Source organism: Phascolarctos cinereus, unplaced genomic scaffold (genome assembly GCF_003287225.1).
Source record: "Phascolarctos cinereus isolate Bilbo 61053 unplaced genomic scaffold, phaCin_HiC Scaffold_5;HRSCAF=322, whole genome shotgun sequence".
Taxonomy (NCBI): Eukaryota; Metazoa; Chordata; class Mammalia; order Diprotodontia; family Phascolarctidae; genus Phascolarctos; species Phascolarctos cinereus.
The window spans coordinates 293,709,356-293,727,987 of record NW_027555958.1 but is presented as its reverse complement, the minus strand read 5'-3'; the positions used below and the strand labels follow the sequence as shown (position 1 = coordinate 293,727,987).

Here is an 18,632-nt window from a genome sequence, read left to right as displayed (position 1 = left end):
CTCAACTGTAAAATGGGAATAATAGCACTTACATCACAGGATCGTTGAGAGGATCAAATGAGATGTTTGTAAAGGGCTTAGCAGTGTCTGGCACAAAGTGTGGACTTAATAAATGCTTACTGACTTGTCTGGATTGTATTGTTATTTAACTTTTATGTATGTTGTATTTTCCCAACTATTCCTGTAGGTTTCTCCTTCCCCATCCTGTCTTATATTTGTCTGTATCCCTCACAGTACTTAGCACCTATCGGTAAATAATTGTGAATGATAGGAGCCACAGGGTAATGTAATTGTTGAGCCAAGCAGGTACAGAGATGAAGTCTGAATACAATGAATGAGTAGAGTTTGAAGTAAATTGTGTGAGAGAGAAAAACAGACCTGTGGAAAGGAATAAGAAAAATAAATGGGGGAAGGGGGGGAGAACAGCTAGGTGGTGAAGTGGATAGAGCACCGGCCCTGAAGTCAGGAGGACCTGACACTTGACACTAGCTGTGTGACCCTGGGTAAGTCACTTAACCCCAATTGCCTAAAAAAAAAAAAGGAAAAAAAGAAAAATAATATGGATAAGATGGTAGTTTACCATATGAGGAAGAAAGAGATGAAAAAAGTTAAAGGAGAAACAGAAGCACAGGTAAGGCAACAGAACAGAAGAAATGGGTAAAGGAGAAGAGTGGGGATGAAGAGAAGTTTTGCGAATGAGAGGAATGTGATGAAAATGGGATGGGGATGGGGCAGGTGGGAAGAGTTAAGAAAACTACAGTGTGTTTGTTGTACTGGGCAGAACAGGCCTCACAGGAAAAAGAAGGTGAGGTTGTGGGCCTTGGGTCCTGGCAATGGCACACTATGCAGGCGGAGGTCCGGACTGAGGCCAGTACAGGAGAGAGTTCCAGCTTTGCAAGTGCAGGGGCCCAAGCAGACAGAGTCGATTTCCCAGATGCTCTTCTGTGACACTAAAGATGATGGTATTGTAGTATGAACCTTTAAGACTGAAGGCCATGGAAAAGTGTTGTTTAGAAGCATAGTTGGAGTCTGGCTTGACTTAGAAGACAAAACTGAAACTGGAACCTGCTTTAGCTCTTGAGGTGAAACCAAGTCTTTGGTCAACTCTGGGGATGGAGAATAAAGCTTTGTTGACTCTGGAGGTGGAGGAAGAGTCCAAGGCAGTATCTCCCCTGAAGTTAGAAACTGATATTGTTCCTGAGGTACAGGAGGTGGGGCTAGAGTTTGGGTGGGCACTAGGGCCTGAAGAAGTTGGTTTGGAGCTTCACCAGAGACAAGTGACAGAGGCAGAGTCTGAGGTAATTGCAGAAGAGGGGGTGGAATTTGAGTATGCTTCAGGGTTGGAGCTAGAGTCGGAGATGATGCTGGAGTTTGAGCAGGCATTGCAGTGTGCATCACATGTACAGCTGAAGTCTGAAATGGCTTGAAAACTTGCGTGGGTATCATGTTCACAGCTAGATTATAAGGCAATACTGGAAACAGAGTTGGAGTTGCTGGTGAGTGCTTCGTGGGTGTAGCCTGAGGCAGAAATGATACTGAAGTTTGCACAGGTTCTAAGGATGGATGGAGAATCTGAATCAACTGGGAAGTCTGAGTTGGCCGCAAAGACTCACTTAGAAACTCAGGTGATGATGTTAAGGTTTGGGTGGGCACAAGGGATGAAACCGGAAAGGACATTAGAGTTTGAGCTGGCACCAAGGAGGCAGCTAGTGTTCGGGTTGATTTTGACGCTTTGGCTCCCTCTAAGGATGTAGCAGGTATTTGAGAAGATACCAGAATTTGAGACAACGTAGAAGTTAGAGTTGGCACCAAGGATGCAGCTGATGCTTGAGGTGCTGTAGGAGCTGGGGCTGGCACCAAAGCTGATGTTCGAGGTACTAATGGGGCTGGGGCAGGCACCGAGGAGGACAGAGGCCAAGTCTGAGACGCTGTTAAAGCTGACAGCGGCATTAAGATCGCCGGCGGTCGGGTCTGAAACAATTCTGAAGGCAGGATGGGCGCCCTAGTGGCCGCCACAGGAGTTAACACGAGACTCTTCACTCTCTTAACTAGGTAGATCGGAGTTGGCTCTGTATCTGGAGTGGGGGTAGGCTTGGGAGACGCAAGAACGTCAGAGACTTTCAGGAGCACGGCCAAAGCACGGGCCAGAACCGGGGCCTTAGTAAACACTTCGCCCAGGTCCAGAACCGAAGCTCGAACAGAGGCTGGATCCGGAGGCACCGCCTGCGCCCGGGCCATAACCCCGGGCTGAGCCCCGCGGCCGCTCCTCTCCCCAATCGCCCCAGGTAATTGGCGCAGAGAGAGGAAACCGAGCCGCCAGAGCCAGCAAGGGCAACGCAAAGAGCCAGAGCCGGAACAGGAGCCGCCCCGACATGCGGAGGCTCTATTGTTGCAGCCCACCCAGGCCAAGGGGCCTTTTTCTAGCCAGGGAGCCAACCGACCACCTTTAGAGAGCCTCCTCCGTTGCCCAGCAACGGCTTCGTCCCGCCCCACAAACCCCGCCTCCAGCCGAACTCCGAGGAAATCCTTAATCTTTTATTTAATCGATGAGGGCAGGGTAGAGGGTGGAGAGGGTGGCAGCTACAAAGTGCAGGGTCAAGCCTTGTCCTTGGCACACATTCCTAGGAAGAGCGGTAGGGGAGTTTCCACGCCCCAAATGCCCCACTTCAGTGGAGGTACAGGTCAGCTTCAGTCCTCCTCTCAAAGGAAGGGCGGCAACCTTGCCCCCTCTCCCACACCTCTCTAAAAAAACCCAAACAGGCACAAGTTCTGTACCTCGGCCCATCTCTCCCGCCCCCTTCGGCTTCATCCTGCTGCCCCGATGACAGGATGGACTAGGATGCAAGTGTCAGGGAACAGAAACCCATCCATGCCTGGGTGAAACCCCACGGTGTGTCGGTGTGTCGGGGGTGTGCTCTGTCCAGCAGGGTCAGGGGAGGGCAAGTCTGCTTCTAGCTGCGATTTGATCACTCTTCATCCAGGCTGAAATCAGAGAGGCATTCTTCTTCCCCTTGGTAGGACTGATTCCAAGAAACATCACTGACCTTAATGAAAAAAGAGAGTGATATTGAAAGTGTAAGTAGATAGGATCACAGATCCAGAGCTGATCTGGGGCTTAACGGCCATCTAGGCCTGTCCCTTTGTTTTACAGGTGAGAAAACTGAGACCTAGCGCATTTGTCACACAGATGGCAGGGTCAGAACCTGAATTCTGGTCCTTTAGGTTCAGAGCACTTACTACCATATCATATAGGTTTAGGGAGGGGTAAAGGTATAGGTATACATATACATATACATATACATATATATATATATATATATATATATATACCTACCGGCCACACGTGGCTTCGAGGTCACAGGTTCCCTACCCCTGTACTAGGATATACCAGTAATGTAGAGATGGGACCTCTAAAAATTTCAGCACTAATATAAGCACAGTAAAGCATAGCTTTCTTTTCTACTTTTTTTAAATTAATAATATGTGGGAGTTTTCTAGGTTACTGTTTTATATAATTAAAATCCTAGAGTTGGAAGGACCCTAAAAGTCACATCTTGGACTAGTAGATGAAATCCCTGCTTCGATAACTTTAGAATTTGATTATCCAGTCCCTGGCCCAAACATTTGTGATAAGAAACTCCTCACTATCTCACTGCTGTCCAGAAATGGCCATTTTAAAAATAATTTTATTACATATCATTCTAAAACCCATATATTTAGTATTAAGCATGGTATTTACTGTCAATGTTAAATCTCTTTTTCCTCAGAATTTCAGTGCAAATTATCCTCATTATGCTCCAGTCTCTGTTGAAATCTAAAGTCTTGGTGATTGGCCATATTTGTGCTGAATTAAAAACAAATTTACTCTACGTGGCAACATTTTTCAAGCATCAAAAAAGTGAAAAATAAAAATGAACAAAACAACTCAGCTACCTCACCCAGCTTCTCCCCTCCAAAACGTGTTACACCTCTGGGAAATGATAAAATTAAACTCCCAAATAGTTCCCCAAAAGGATACTAAGAACAAATTTTGTGTGGGTGAGTGAGAGAGAGAGAGAGAGAGAGAGAGAGAGAGAGAGAGAGAGAGAGAGAGAGAGAGAGAGAGAGAGAGAGAGATGTGTGTGTGGTGTGTGTGTGTGTGTGTGTGTGTGTGTGTGTGTGTGTGTGTGTGTGTTGGACAGAGAGCTGGCCTCAGAGTCAGGAAGACTGAGGGTAAAGTCCTGTCTCTGATACAAACTGGCTGTGTGACCCGAACCCTCGAGGCATTTGACCTCTCAGTGGCCCAGGAAATTTTCTAACATTATAAATTTTAGAGAAAGGGTCTGACTTGCAATGGTAGAGGGAACTTTCTCCCTAGGCTCTTTTATCTTGTGAACTCATAGTCTTTTGTGTTGCCTCCCTGACAAACCAACCAAGCAGCCCACAACCCACATCCAAACAGGGCCAGAAGGATTGTCTCCCCGGTAACTGAAAGCCTGTTATGGATCCCTAGAAGTTCGGCATTATGAGACATAATTCAGATGACAGTACTACTCTTTTCCAGGGAAGAAAATGATTCTTCATTTATACCTCCAACTGTAGGAACACTATAAACTACCCCTATCTTGTACCCTGAACTGAAGTGAACTTCTGGAGAAACTTCAGGTGGGATCCTCAGGATGAGGAGAAGCCCCTCTGACTGCAGGTCTCCTGGGAAGCTGTGTGTGGAGGGCTCAAGGATTCAGAGTTAGGGAATCAGCTGTCCTTCATTCTGTGGGTCTGGGCTACAGGACAAGCAACATTTCCTAGAATTCTAAAGCAGTTCTAAAGTTAGGATTATAAATCTGGGACCCCTTCCTCTGCCTCCTTCTCCTCCCCCCACTGCCGCAGGCCTCCCTTCCTCCCCGATGCCACAAGTCCCCACCTCCCCACTTCAGATGAAAGAGTAATTTGGAACTCAGCCAGCCTGCATTTTCACATACTTGAACCAAGTCCTTGAATTCTTCTGCTGCAGAATCTCCTTCAGTGGGTCTGTATTCCACAGCCACTTTACCACTCTCTGAAATATAGTTAAAAGGGTTCAAGTCAGAATTATCAAGACAATATAAATTACTCCTCCTTCCCCAGTCTCCTCAGTGTAACATACAACAGTTGGGCAATAAGCATCTTTAATTTCTAAAAATAAAAAGTATAGGGCTTTTCCTTTAAAAGTATATTCAGTCTTATCACCATCATCTAAATTCCTGTGCTAGGTGCTGTACAAAGAACTAGCCTGGTGACAGATGTAGGGACAGACTGTGAAGGAGAGAACTTGGAGCAAACACATTTTTCTTTGAGTTGGTTTTATTGTGCATCAAGAGGAAACATAAAGCAACTTCATGGGATGTTCATGATGGGCCTAAGCAAAAGGATCATTATGAAGATAATTGCCATTTATTCACCAACACCTAATGTAAAGAAGGAGGAAGAAGAGAAATTCTATGAAGAACTTGGTAAGACCCTCTTAATTAAATCAACATACATTTCCACACTTGGCAACTTCAATGCAAAGCAGGCAAATGGTAAAAATGATAAAAAGTGGTTAAAAAAAAAGGTGAAGAATGGTAAAAAATTCATGTTGAAAAATAAGGATTAATAAACCATAGATAAGGTTTCCAGACAATATGGACGTCTTCTATTATACTGAAATATAGTGCTCAGTTCTTTTTACTACATTTTAGGAAGGACATTGATAAGGTGGAGGGGCAGGGTGGTACAATGGGTAAAACCCTGGATTTAAGGTTAAAGGACCTGAATTTGAATCCACTGGGCCTCAGCTACCTCATTCATAAAATAAGAAGGTTGGATTAGGTGGCCTTGCAGGTCCCTTCTAGCTCTAGAGCTGTGGTCAGTCATTCAAAGGAGGGCAATCAGGAGGGTGGAAGACCTTGAGCTCATGCCTTAGGGAATCAAGACTGTTTTGGCTTGGACAAAAGATTATCCAAGGTAGACATGAGAACAGTATTTATATATCTGAAGAACTATCACATGAATTAGACTTTTCTATTTGGCCCTAGAAGTAAGAAATAGGAGGAATTGCTGGAGGCGGTGCTGAGTTTTGAAGTAAAGTAGAAATTACAAGAGGCAGCAGTGAAGAGGAAGTACTTTCCAGACAAGGAGTCTGGAATCCCTGCCAGGACTCATTGAAAGGCCTGGAGATAGAGGTTTGTGTGTAAGGAACAGTATGAAGGCTGGTTTGGTGGGATCAAGAGTGTACGAAAAGGAGCTACATATGATAGCTCGGAAAGTTAGGTTGAAATCAAGTAGCGAAGAGCTTTAAATGTCAAAGAAGAGTCTGTATTTAATCCTTCAAGTAACAAGGAGCTGTTTAATGGTGTTCAGATCAGGGGAGTGACATGGTCAGACATATAGTTTGGGAAAATCATTTGGGCATATGTATGGAGGACTGATTGGTATGAAAAGTGACTTGAGATGGGGAGAGCAAATAGTCCAGGCAAGAGGTGATGAGAACTTAATGTAGGGTGATGACTATGTGAGTGGAAAGAAGTGGATGGATTTGAGAGTTGTAGAAGTAGAATCAATAAGACTTGGTAACTGAATGGATATGGGGGGTGAGTTACAATGAAGAATATGGCTGGACTCCAAGGTGGGTGACTGGAAAGGTGGTGGCATCTAGACAGAAACAGGAACAATCACAAAAGGATAGGTTTGGGTGAAAGACAAAAGTTCTATTTGAGATGCATGTGGGACATTGGTGATGCAGGACTTTAAGTCAGGAGAGAATAAGGCTGGACCCTTCTGCGTGGGAATAACTGAATCTGTGGAAGTTAATGAGGTCACCAAGAATATAAAGAGAAGAAGACCCATGACAGTCTTAGGGTATAACTACAGTTAGGAGGTGTGCTGTGGATGATGATTCAGCAAAAAAGCCTGAGGACTGGGTCACACAAGTAGACAATCAAGAGAAAACAGTGTTATAAAAACTCCAAGAAAACAACTAGGAGAAGAAAGTATAAAATGATGCCAAGAGGTCAGAAGGAAGAGGACTGAGAAAAGGCCAACAGATTTAGTTGTCAAGAGATCTTTGGTAACTCCGGAGAGGAAGATCAGACGCTACAATGCAATGGTATGACAAGTGACTGGAAATGTCAGAAAACTTTGGAGCATGAGCTCTCTCTTTCTTTTCTTTAAGGATAAGAGAGACCCTGGGACTGTCTGTATGCTACAGAGAAGGAATCAGTAGCTAAGTAGAGGTTGAAGATTAGAGAGAAGGGATACTTGTTGGTGCAATCTGCTAATGGCAAATGAAAGTAGATAAAGGGTACATAGAGAAGGATTGGTCTTGGTGAGGAAAAGGGATTCTTTTTTCAGAAGCTAGAGGAAAGGAGCTAATGTGGGATGATGCTAAGGACTTTTGAAGTACAAATGATAGAAAAGGGAGTTCACAGTGAACGGCTTTTATTTTCTGAGTAAATTACGGGTTTTTGCTGAGAAGATGGAGGACAGGGCAGTATGGGAGGACTAAAGAGAGAAAGAAGTTTAAATAGGTACATGGGAAATATGAATAGATAATCAGGGAAGAATTTGGGAGGATTGAAGGATAGGGAGAGATGGAATGACAACCTGTTATGGTTGAATGACATTAGATTTCTTGATCATAGAAGTGGAACACTTGGGAGTAAAGGTCATCAAGGGTGTGATCATTCCTGTGTATGGATGAGGTGAAGTGAAGGAGTTGGTCATGAGAGTTAAAACGACTGAGGAACCAGGAGATCAGGGGATGTGAGGAAATATTGACTTAAGTCCCTGGGTATAAGGGCAGGAGTTGGGAGTAGGGAGGAAGACTGTGAAAAAGTGGATAGAATGACCTGGGATCAAGGACCACCAGGATTTGGATGAGATGACATATTTAGAGTGAACCTCAAAGAAGTAGAGGTTGTTGAGTAGTGCAGGAGGGGGAACATTTGGGAGTGGCAATAGTTGTATTCCAACACTCCCTCTAGGACTCAATGCCTTGGGGAAGGTACAACCAGGATTGAAAAAGGTGGTTAGGGATGAACTGTCTTCTGGCAAAAGCCAGGACTACATGAGCACCAAAGGAAGGAAAGTAAACAAGAGGAAAAGGGAAAAATGAAGGGAAGGGTTTTGGTTTTTTCTTAAGCTGATGAAGAAAGAGAAGAGGGGGGGGAGGGGGAGGGGGGGGGGGAGGGGGAGGGGAGGGGGGGAGGGGGAGAGTGAGAGGGAGAGAGAGAGAGGGAGAGAGAGAGAGAGAGAGAGAGAGAGAGAGAGAGAGAGAGAGAGAGAGAGCGCGCTAAGCATTAGAATGAGGAAGACCTTGGTTCAAGTCTCATCATACTATCTTGTGTGTCTATGGGCAAGTCATTTAACCTCCTGGTATCCCAGGAAAACATCTAAGACTATAAGTTATATCTGCATCAGTGGAGAGACTTCTCTAGTTCTAAAATTACAAGTTTTCTATTCTGATGAAATTAAAAAATACACAGTTAATAATCATAACTGTGAATGTAAATGGGATGAATTCTCCCATAAAATGGAAGCAGACAGCAGAATAGATTAAAAACCAGAATTCTACAATATGCTGTTTACAAGAAATACACTTGAAGCAGAGAGACACATGGAGTGGGTAAAGGGCTGGAGCAGAATCTATTACACTTCAGCTGAAGTAAAAAAGGAGGGGTAGCAATCATGATCTCAGACAAAACAAAGGCAAAAATAGACCTAATTAAAAGAAATAAGCAAGGAAATCACATCTTGCTAAAAGGTAACATAGACAATGAAACAAATGAAAACGGTGAATTTACCACCAATGAAGAGGAAACCAAAGTAATTATTAGGAGCTATTCTGCCCAATTATACGCCAATAAATCTGACAATCTAAGTGAAATAGATGAATATTCACAAACATATAAATTGCCCAGATTAACAGAAGAGGAAATAGAATACTTAAATAACTTTGTCTTAGAAAAAGAATTTACCAGGCCATCAATGAGCCCCCTTAAAAAAAGTCCTCAAGTGGAGCAGCTAGGTGGTTCAGTGGATAGAGCACCGGCCCTGAAGTCGGGAGGGTCTGAGTTCAAATCCAGCCTGAGACCAAACACCTGACACTTACTAGCTGTGTGACTCTAGGCAAGTCACTTAACCCCAACTGCCTAAAAAAAAAAACATCCTCAGGACCAGATGGATTTATAAGTGAATTCTACCAAACATTTAAAGAAAAATTAATTCCAAAACTAAAGAAAGGGCTATTTGGGAACTATTTGGAAAAACAGGCAAAGAAGAAGTCCTACCAAATTCCTTTTACAACACAAATATGGTGCTGATACCTAAACCAGGAAGTGACAACAGAGAAAAGAAAACTATAGACCATTTCCCTAATGAATATTGATGCAAAAACTTTAAATAAAATACAAGCATGATTACAGCAAGATGTCATATATTTATAAACATATCACATATTAAAAAAAGAAACAGAACCAATGATGCAATTTGAGCAAGAAGTGAACCTATGTGCTTTTGATAATAATTACAGAAGAAAACAAGATCATGACATTCTCTAAAAAAATTGTAAAAAAAAATAATGCCTACCTCCTAGAGTTGTTGTGAGGATCAAATGAGATAATAATTATAAAGCATTTAGTATAAGGCCTGGCACACAGTCAGTGCTATATAAATATTACCTATTATCATTATGATTATTACTACCACACAGAGGCATTTCAGTGAATTTGTGATTTCATCTATATTGCTACTTCCTCTACCAGTTTAGATCAGAACTTATCCATGCCAGCTCAGGGCAAATTTGTAGCAAAAAGCATTTTATATCTAGAATTTATAAGGTACATGGCGTTATATAGAGAAGAGAAGGAAGAGAAAATGATGGTCAGCCCTCTTTAGTTCTCATAGGAGCCATGTAAAGCCCTTAATCCACTAGTCTGACTGTGCCACTCCCAAGCTCATTACATTTAGCTGGATGCCCCTTACCTATAGAAAAACATACAAATCCATACCTCAACAGTGAAAGCTCTTCACAATCTGGCATCCACCAATTTTTTTCAGTATAAAACTCCACTTCATGGACTGGAATGTAAATTCTAGTTCAAAGAGCTTCCTCGTTGTTCCCCAAATTCCACTCATTTCCCACTACTGTGTCTATGCATTTCCTCAAGCTTACACTGTTTTCCTCTTTACTTCCATTTCCCAGTCACTAGCATCCTTCAAATTTCAAGTAATGTGCCATCTCCCATGGAAAACCTTTCTAGATCTCTTTTTTTGTTAATGTTTACTTCCTCTTCCTCATATTGTCATGTATACAGGTATGTGTTTATAGATTGTACCCTCCCAGGAGTGGAAAATATAAGTTTCTTGAGACAAGGATTGTTTTCCATTGTGTCTTTATATGCCCAGTACCTAACACAGTGCCTTGGCTGAAAAGGTCCAGCCAGAAAGGAGAACATGCTTCCCAGCTGTGGGAGTGCCCCAGGTTCCTGGGCTGGGTACCCTTTTCTCTTGATGTTCTCTGTGATCCTAACAGTCCCCAAGGGTTCAATGATTCCTATGAGGATGATCCCCAGATCTTTTTATCTTGCCCCATCCTCTCTTCTGAGCTCCAGGCCCACATGACCAACTGTCTACTGAACAAATTGTACTATGTTCCATAAGTATTTCAAATCCAACATGTCCAAAATTCCAACATGTCCAGAATTCAACATTCTTCCCAAACCAATCCCACTTCTGAATTTCCCTATTCTTTTTCCCCCCAATTGAATTCAAATAAATCACCTGTCACTTGGACTACTGCAATAGTTTCTTAACTGTCTTCCTACCTCAAATTTTTCCTTCTTCAATCTACTTTCTACAAAGCAGAGAAAGTGATCTCTGTTTTGCAACCTGGCTCCAATCTACCTTTCTAGCACATTATATATGACTTTCCTTCACGCACTCTTTGATCTAGCCAAACTGGCCTTCTTGCTCTTCCTTACTCACAGTTTCCCATTTTCTAACTCTGTGCTTTGCTGAAACCGTCATCCATGCCTGGAATGCATTCCCTTCCTCACTTCTTAGAATCCTTAAGTCCCTGAAAGATTAGCCTAAATGATGTCTCCTATATAAGGTCATTCTTGGTCCCTTTGTTGTTATTGCTGTCCCCTCAAGACTATCTCATATTTATTTTTGAATAGACTTCTCTGTGCATGTGTCTTTCTGATACAACATAAACTCTTTGAGGGCAGAAACTGTCATTTAATCTATGTATCTCTAGCTCCTTGCATAGTGTCTGGAACACAGTAGACCCTGAATAAATATTTGTTGATTGAATTTCAGTTTCTCCATCTAGAAGGTGGCAGCTTAGTGGCACAGTAGATACAGCATTGGCCCTGGAGCAGTCAAGAAGACCTGAGTTCATATCTGATCTTAGACACTTACTAGCTGTGTGACCCTGGGCAAGTCATTTAACCCTGTTTGCCTCAGTTTCCTCAACTGTAAAATGAACTGGAGAAGGAGATGGCAAACCACTCCAGTATCTTTGCCAAGAAACCTCAAATGGGGTCATGCAGAGTTGGACATGATTGAAACAACTGACCAACCACAAATAACAAACATAGGTCTTCTAGACCAGTTGTCTCAAACTCAAATAGAAATGAAGGCCATTAATGTTTTTTTTTTTGGTCTGTATTTTCTTTCACAACATGACTAATATGGAAATATATTTTGCATGACTGCACATGTAGAACCTATATGAAATTGCTTACTGTCTCAGGGAGGAGGGAGGGAGGAAGAGAGAAAAGAGAATTTGGAATTCAAAATTTTAAAAAAAGAATGTTAAAAATTGTTTTTACATGTAATTAAGGAAAAATATTATTCATAGGTTAAAAAAAAAAGAAATGCAGGCCACTAAATCATATATAAGAATCCGTACATATTGACTCAGAAAACCACATATTAACATTATCTATATTCTATTGTATTTTCATCGGTTTTGCTAAAAATTTCCAACGTCATTTTAATCTGGTTTGGGCACACTGGGGAGTGTTGCAGCCCATGTATCTGACATCTCTAACCTAGACTAACCTTTTCATTTAACACATGGAAAACTGAGACATAGAAAGGTTAAGTAACTTGTTCTAGAGTTAAAGAGCTAAGTAAGAAAGTGGCAGAGCTAGAATTTGAACCCAGATTCTGACTCCAAATCCTCCACCCTTTGCACTATACCACACTTCCTCCCTCTAGTCCTTAGGCCCGCCCATTTAAACTGATGTACTTAAAGGCTGATGAAGTCTTACCTAAAACCACCATCAGCAATTTTTGAAATGCATCTGATAAAGCTTTCTGAATGGCCAGCTTCTGAGTTTTCTTCTTTTTCATAAGAAACTCGAATGGACCTAAAGACATACAAAAATCATATTAAATTACAAATGTCTAAGTGAATGACAGTAAAATATTTATGCTCAAAGAGTTAGATACTACCAAAATAAAACTATCTTACAGTATATTTAGTCTTAAAGACTAAATTTAAAAATTAAGGACAGTACAAGAGTGTGACTCATTTGTTTCCTGCTGTGTGCATATTTCTGGAAAACCAGAAATATACAATTACTCTCCACGTGTTATATGGATGTTGCTAGGGTAACTGAAAAGGAGATAGAAAATAGGATTATAGTTCCAAATTGCCCCTAAACCTTTCAAGCTGTGGCATTAAAATTCCAACCTAGAAGACTCCAAAGCCCTTATGTCAAGTGCTGGAACTGTGGATCAGAAAAGAGTTATTGGTGGCACACTGATAGTCAGGGCTGGCTCCTACTCCTTGGGTATGACCCTTAGCTCAACCATACATCTTGACCTTGACTTAAGCCCTGAATTTCAGGGCAGTGAAGATAACTTTGTACTATGGTATAATTCAGGCACTAAATAAAGCAGTCCTCCATAACTACACTTATTTCATTGTGTTCCCTTTCAATTTCTGCTCAAAGTTAGCAAAATTAATGAAAAAAAAGTCTGTCTAGATTTTAATACATCTAACTAATTTTTGCTGAGCCAATAAAGACAGCTACAAATCTACATACAAAATTCATAAATTTAAAGCTGGAAGGGAACCTAGAGGCCATTGAATCCACCTCCACTTTACAGATGAGGAAACTAAGGCTCCAAAAGGCTAAAAAACTTGCCCAATGTCACACAGCTAATAAGTGACAGAGGCAGAATCTGGACCCAGGTCCTCTGATTCCCAAACCAGTCCTCTTTCTATTGTATGCTTTTAAAGTGCTCTTCAGAAGCCTCAAGGCAAATATTACCTCCTTCATTAGGGCCTTAGGTAGGGCCAGCTCATTTGGGATTTTTTTTTTTAAAGATAAGAGAGAAAGAAGAGAACAGGAGAAAGCTCTGTTTGATTATCTCAAGGGCAGACAGTGACCAGTAATACTTCAGAGGTCCTTTGCAAGCAGTAGTCACAACACCATATCTGGGACAAGTTAATTCACAGAATCATGTCATAATTAGAAAGGACCTGAAAGGTAATCTAGTCCAATATGTACATGAACAGGAATTCCCTCAACAACATTTCCAGTAAGTGGTCACTGGCTTCTTCTTGAAGATCTCCAGGGAGGGGGAACCTACTATCTTCTGAGGCAGCTTGGTAGTAAATTTTTCATTTTATCAAGACTAAGTCTACATCTCTGAAACTTCTCCTTACTGAACCCAGGTTTCTGCCTCTGTGGCCAACCTTCTTCCACCAATGGCATGAAGTTTGGAAACAGACCTTCTTGTTGCTCCAAGTATTCTTCTGCAATGCCAGCACCACGACTTCGACATTCATAGGCTGGCAATACCACTTCTAAAGCACAGAAGTACTTCAGACTTTGTCTTGCAGACGACTTGGCGGGGCTTGTGTTTTGCTTTACTTTGAAGTCAGAAAGCTTCTGCAACTATAGAATTTTCAAATTCTGAGATACAGGATCTTAACGTAGACTTTAAAGTAGTTGTTGGTAATCACAAATTTTTCTGTCTTAAGTCCAACAATTTCAGCTAAGGCCCACAGCACAATGCATCTGAATTCAAACTATAGTTTTCGAAAGAAATACTGGCAAGGATAATCACCTCAACTTACAGTGCAAATGAGACAGAAAGCAATTAAAAAACAGGTAATCTCCAATCTGAACAATCTACAATCTTTCGATGAAAGATTCAGGCATATGATCTGATACATATTTTCCTCTTTCAAATGGCCAGGTAGCCTGATCTCTAACCCCATTCTAGTTCAGTATGTAGCCTAACTAGGAACTGAAGGGAGACCTTGGCCTGTCAAATAAAAATCTACAGGAGTTTACCATGATGATTCGTTTTGACCATCCATTGAAACCTAAGTAGTAATTGGCCAGTTCTTGGCATTTGAAGCTGCTGAGTGGATAGATGGGATACTGATGCATCTTGCGTCTAGTACAAAGACAAACCTGGTGAAACAAGAAAGTGGATTACAAACATCAGTTCTTAACAGAGATGTGACAGCAACACCTTTCTGGAGATCTACTATGCTAGAATGCTCACTCTGTACAATGAGTACCAGGCTCTACAATTAACAGGAACTATTTCTGACTTCTCCAGAAGCTGTGCAGAATCAAGGCAAAGACATTTTCTGGGGGCTTAAGTCATTTATACAGCGGTTGCTTTCCTCAAAACAATCCTGAGTTGGGCAATGTATCATTACCTCCATTTTACAGATTTGCAAACTGGAATATTTTCTTGAATGGGGAAAATTCAGAGAAAATTGGGCTATAAATCCATAACATAGGCAATTATTTTTTCATGAAAATACAATTTTTTTTAAACAATTCAACTAGGATGATGGGATTCAAAGTTGGAAGAGACCATCTAGTTAAATTCTCTCATTTTACAGAATGAGGAAACTGATAGTCAAAGGAATGAAGCACCTTGCCTATGGTTTCATAGAAACAGAATACAGAAGAAATGAACACAGTGAAGCACAACAAGGATTGGCAAACTTTCAGAAGGGGTGCCAAGTTGTTAAATGAACTCTGTTCTTTTGGGGGAATGTGCAAAGAATCAACCATACATTTTGTCAATAGAAATTCATAAGGGCTAACAAGTCCCTCTATTAAGAGGCAAATACCTCCTTAAAAGGATTAATTAGATAGCTCCCTCATTTCTTGGTGTGAATTTTAGGGAAGATGATTTAATTATTAAGACAGACCAAATAAGAGTTGGTCTTGTCTTGAGGAAATGTTAGGTGACATCCTCAGCTGGTGACGGTTAGTGGTGATGGAGAAACAGCAGGCTAGAGATAGGGCTGGAAACAGAGAACCAAGCGTCCCTTGTCAATGAGGTCCTCAGAATAATTTTCTATACCCATGCCTCATTTCATTTCCTATTTTTTCCAGTAATTTAAAAATTACTTTTAAATGGTCAGCCCAAGTGCCATTGACTGGATAGTAAAAGAACTACAGGAAGGCCTCTAGGACATTAAGTACAAACTCTGTAGAAGATTTATAGAAAGAAACACAAGACTCAACAGGATGAAGAGCCATCTGCATAGCTGCAGGGTGTATTCACACCCATAAAATCATAGTTCCTTTGAAAACTCCCTTTAAATATAGACTAGTATTTTAAATATGGCTTAGTTTGAAAGATAGTTTAGTTCAAATGTATGCCAATGACTTCCAGAATGAGGTAATATTTGAAGACAATGGTTCTTGGCCAGATGGTATAGAGAAACCTTTCAAATATTTACATTCACAGTTGCCTACTGGTGAATGTCTGGCTTTAATCTAACAAAAAACTGCAAGGTTATGCTTTGTGCGTTTTAATGATAGCAGCTTAACAAGCTAAGTTATGGCACAGTTGCCTAGTGGCTACAGAGTTGGCCGTGGAGTCAGGATGACACGATTTCTATTTTGACTACATGAATTTAGGGAAGTCACTTTAACCTGAATGGCCCCAGGCATCTCTACAAGACTATAAATTGCAGAATAGTTTCTAATCTGAACTCATAAGGGAGTTTCTGGGTTAAAAAGAAAACCTCAAATCTGCTAATCTGCCAACCAATAAATTGCTATTTTTTAAAGATAAAAAAAAATGGAGAAAGGAAAGATAGATTATGGAAAAGATTGGCAAAAATAGCTTAGCAGAACACTGGATTTGGACTCAAAGGACCTGGGTTCAAATCCCAGCTCTGGTACTTACTGCCTGGGTGATTTTGAAAAAGTCTTTGATTTCCCTGGGCCTGTTTCCTCATCTGAAAAATGAAGACACTGAACTAGATGCTCTCTAGAGATCTTAGTCTGAAACTTGTGATATGACAAACAAAGTTTTTGGAGAGAGGACTACAAGGTAAACAAGGTAGAAAATTTAAGCATTCTTGTTATGGGTGGGAAAGAGGCAGAGTGCATAAGGAAGCTAGAAACCATTAAAAACAAGACCTAGTAGTAGAGATAAGCAAAAGGTCTCATCTGATACCATATTAATGAAAGTATAAGGAATATACTTTCAAAAAGATGCATTATGGCTGATTTTCAGCCATCTCCTCGAGTTAGGATTCATGTTTTTGGGGACTGGCAGTTCAATAGAAAATAAGGCATTTCTAATATTGTACCTATCTATAGGAGAGGGCTAAATTCTACTGTGTTCACCTAGTAGTAAAATGTAAGCAGACCATTGTTTTGGGGGCTCTTATATTTGCTTTCTATATAACATACAGGATAAACCCTTGGATCCTCAGTGTTGATAATGGTAAAGAGATTACTGGGGTCCCATATCTACTACTTACTTTAACCTCTAAGCCTCAGTTTCCTCATCTGTAAAACAAGGATGAAGTTTGCTATCATTCCTATTTTCTGTTTTAGATAGTTTGGGTGTGAACTTTTTACAGTGGAGGTAGGCATACTCACTTTCACAGCAGATTCCTGAAACAGTTGTTTCTGATCACATGCCTTTTGGGCTCTGTAGGCATCTCTTGCTGAATAGAACTTGATGATGGCATAGAATCCAGGAGTGACCTCAGGAGCATTTGGAAAGACACGGACAGAATAGAGAAGGCCGAACTGAGAGAACACTGTGAACAAAGAGTGCTGTGGGAAAGGCCCACAGGAAAAGGTTGAAATGTTTAACCCAGAAAACCCTCAAGTTTGCTCCTTCCAAAAGCCATTACTCACGCAACCAATACCTGTAAATCTACATTCAGTCTTTAGACTCTTAAAACTCCCTACCTTCCCTACTCTCCCCAACTCCCACCCTCCCAAAATCTGGAATACACTCCCTCAGAATCTTTAGCTTCCTTCAAGGCTTGGCTCTGGCGCCACCTTTTATGGGAAGCCTTCCCTTATTCCCCGTAGTGATTATTGCTCTTCCCCTCAAGTTGTTAATTTACTTATCTGTTCTGGTATATTCTCTTCCAGAGCAAAGTGAAGTCAGAGCCCTTAAGGTCAGAGACTTGTTTTTTGTCTTTGTACATATAGGCTCATAACCCTAGAGCCAGAAGGGCCCCCCGAAGGAAATAGAGTCCAACTCCCCTTAGTAAGTTTACAAATGAAGAAACTGAGGCACAGGGTGTTTAAATGATTTTGCCAAGCTAGGCAGCAATGGACAGAGTGTTGGGTCTGGAGTCAGGAAGAACTGAGTTCTAATGCAGCTTCAGACAATTCTATGGCCCTCCTTGAGCAAGTCGATTCACCTGTTTGCCCCAGTTTCCTCAACTGTAAAATGGAGATAATGACAGCACCTGTTTCCCAGGATTTTGTGAGGATCAAATGAAATGACTGTAAAGCACTTAGCACAGTGCCTGGCAACATAGTAGGTGCTTAATAAACGTTTATTGATCGACTGACTAAATTAAGTTCAACCGAGGGCAGCAATTTAAAAAACAAATGTCCCTTTGTGTCTTTGGGTAGGGACAGCAGTGAGGCAGTGGAAAGAGCCCAAGGGCTGGGGTTCGAGTGCTGCCTCTGCGTTAGGTGGCCAAGCCCCTTCCCTCTCTGAGTCTCATTTTCCACAGCTGTAAAATGAGACTGGTCTCTATCGTCTCTTCCAGCCCGGACACTCTACGATCAGCAGCAGAGGTGGGAAACGAGGCGAGGGACCGGGAAGAGAGGGAAACTGAGGCAGGGGACGAAGGGGCCCGGATGTAGGAGCCATCTGCATTCATTCCGCCTTCCCTCCCTCCCCGCGGCCCCAAGCCTAGCTCACATGCAGGGCCTCGGCCCCAGGCCCGGGGCTCAGCTCCCACACAAACAGCGTCTTGTCAGAGCCGGAGGGCACCGTGAAGCTCAACACTTCAGCCATTCCCGCCTGCAGACTGCGCCTGCGCCAACTGAGCTGGGGAGTGGGGGCGGGATGGGGAGCGGAGTGCGGTAGTGTTGCACTCTACAGACTGCGCCTGCGCACCTCAGCCACCGCCAAGTCTGACCGAGAGGAGGGCGCGAGCCGTCTTATCCGGGATGTATTTGTTCTAGCGCCTCCGCTGGTCCTAGGCCGAAGTCCGCCACGGCGCTCCCAAGTGACCTCCGCGCGCCCTGGGAGAGCCGCAGCTCCGGCTTCTTAACCTTTATTGCCCCGTGGACCTCTTAGTCTGGGAAGCCTATGAACTCCCTCTCAGTGATGTTTTTAAAAGCATCAAATAAAATACAAAGGAT

At 42.1% G+C, this 18,632-nt stretch overlaps 2 protein-coding genes across 3 annotated transcripts in view; both read right to left on the bottom strand.

Moving 5' to 3' along the window:
• Positions 1-2,809, bottom strand: part of LOC110215873 (leucine-rich repeat-containing protein 37A-like) — a 68,403-nt gene extending 65,594 nt beyond the window's left edge. The window contains 2 exon segments of the mRNA XM_020997705.2: positions 794-2,532; positions 2,666-2,809. Coding sequence (XP_020853364.2) covers positions 794-2,532; positions 2,666-2,809 — 1,883 coding nt within the window.
• RDM1 (RAD52 motif containing 1) lies at positions 2,515-18,331 on the bottom strand. Of its 2 annotated transcripts, XR_002326635.2 has the most exons (8): positions 18,187-18,331; positions 16,893-17,072; positions 14,319-14,441; positions 13,751-13,916; positions 12,279-12,377; positions 4,962-5,038; positions 4,611-4,792; positions 2,956-3,044 (listed from the first exon to the last, which is right to left on the bottom strand). XR_002326635.2 is itself a non-coding variant. In XM_020997703.2 (7 exons), exons 1-7 carry the CDS (start codon positions 18,280-18,282, stop codon positions 2,967-2,969), a joined length of 819 nt encoding a protein of 272 aa, XP_020853362.1. In that variant the 5' UTR covers positions 18,283-18,327; the 3' UTR covers positions 2,515-2,966. The 2 variants fall into 2 exon arrangements, 1 of the variants encoding a protein (XP_020853362.1); XM_020997703.2 differs by lacking the exon at positions 4,611-4,792 and having other exon boundaries at positions 2,515-3,044; positions 18,187-18,327.
• Between the last annotated feature and the right edge of the window lie 301 nt (positions 18,332-18,632).

Coding starts and splice junctions, on each gene's coding strand:
- RDM1 (XM_020997703.2), bottom strand. CDS start 18,282: ATGGCTGAAGTGTTGAGCTTCACGGTGCCCTCCGGCTCTGACAAGACG. Junction 14,442..16,892: donor TTCAGGAATCTGCTGTGAAA/GTGAGTATGCCT, acceptor TTGTTTCACCAG/GTTTGTCTTTGTACTAGACG. Junction 13,917..14,318: donor GGTCAAAACGAATCATCATG/GTAAACTCCTGT, acceptor AAAATTCTATAG/TTGCAGAAGCTTTCTGACTT.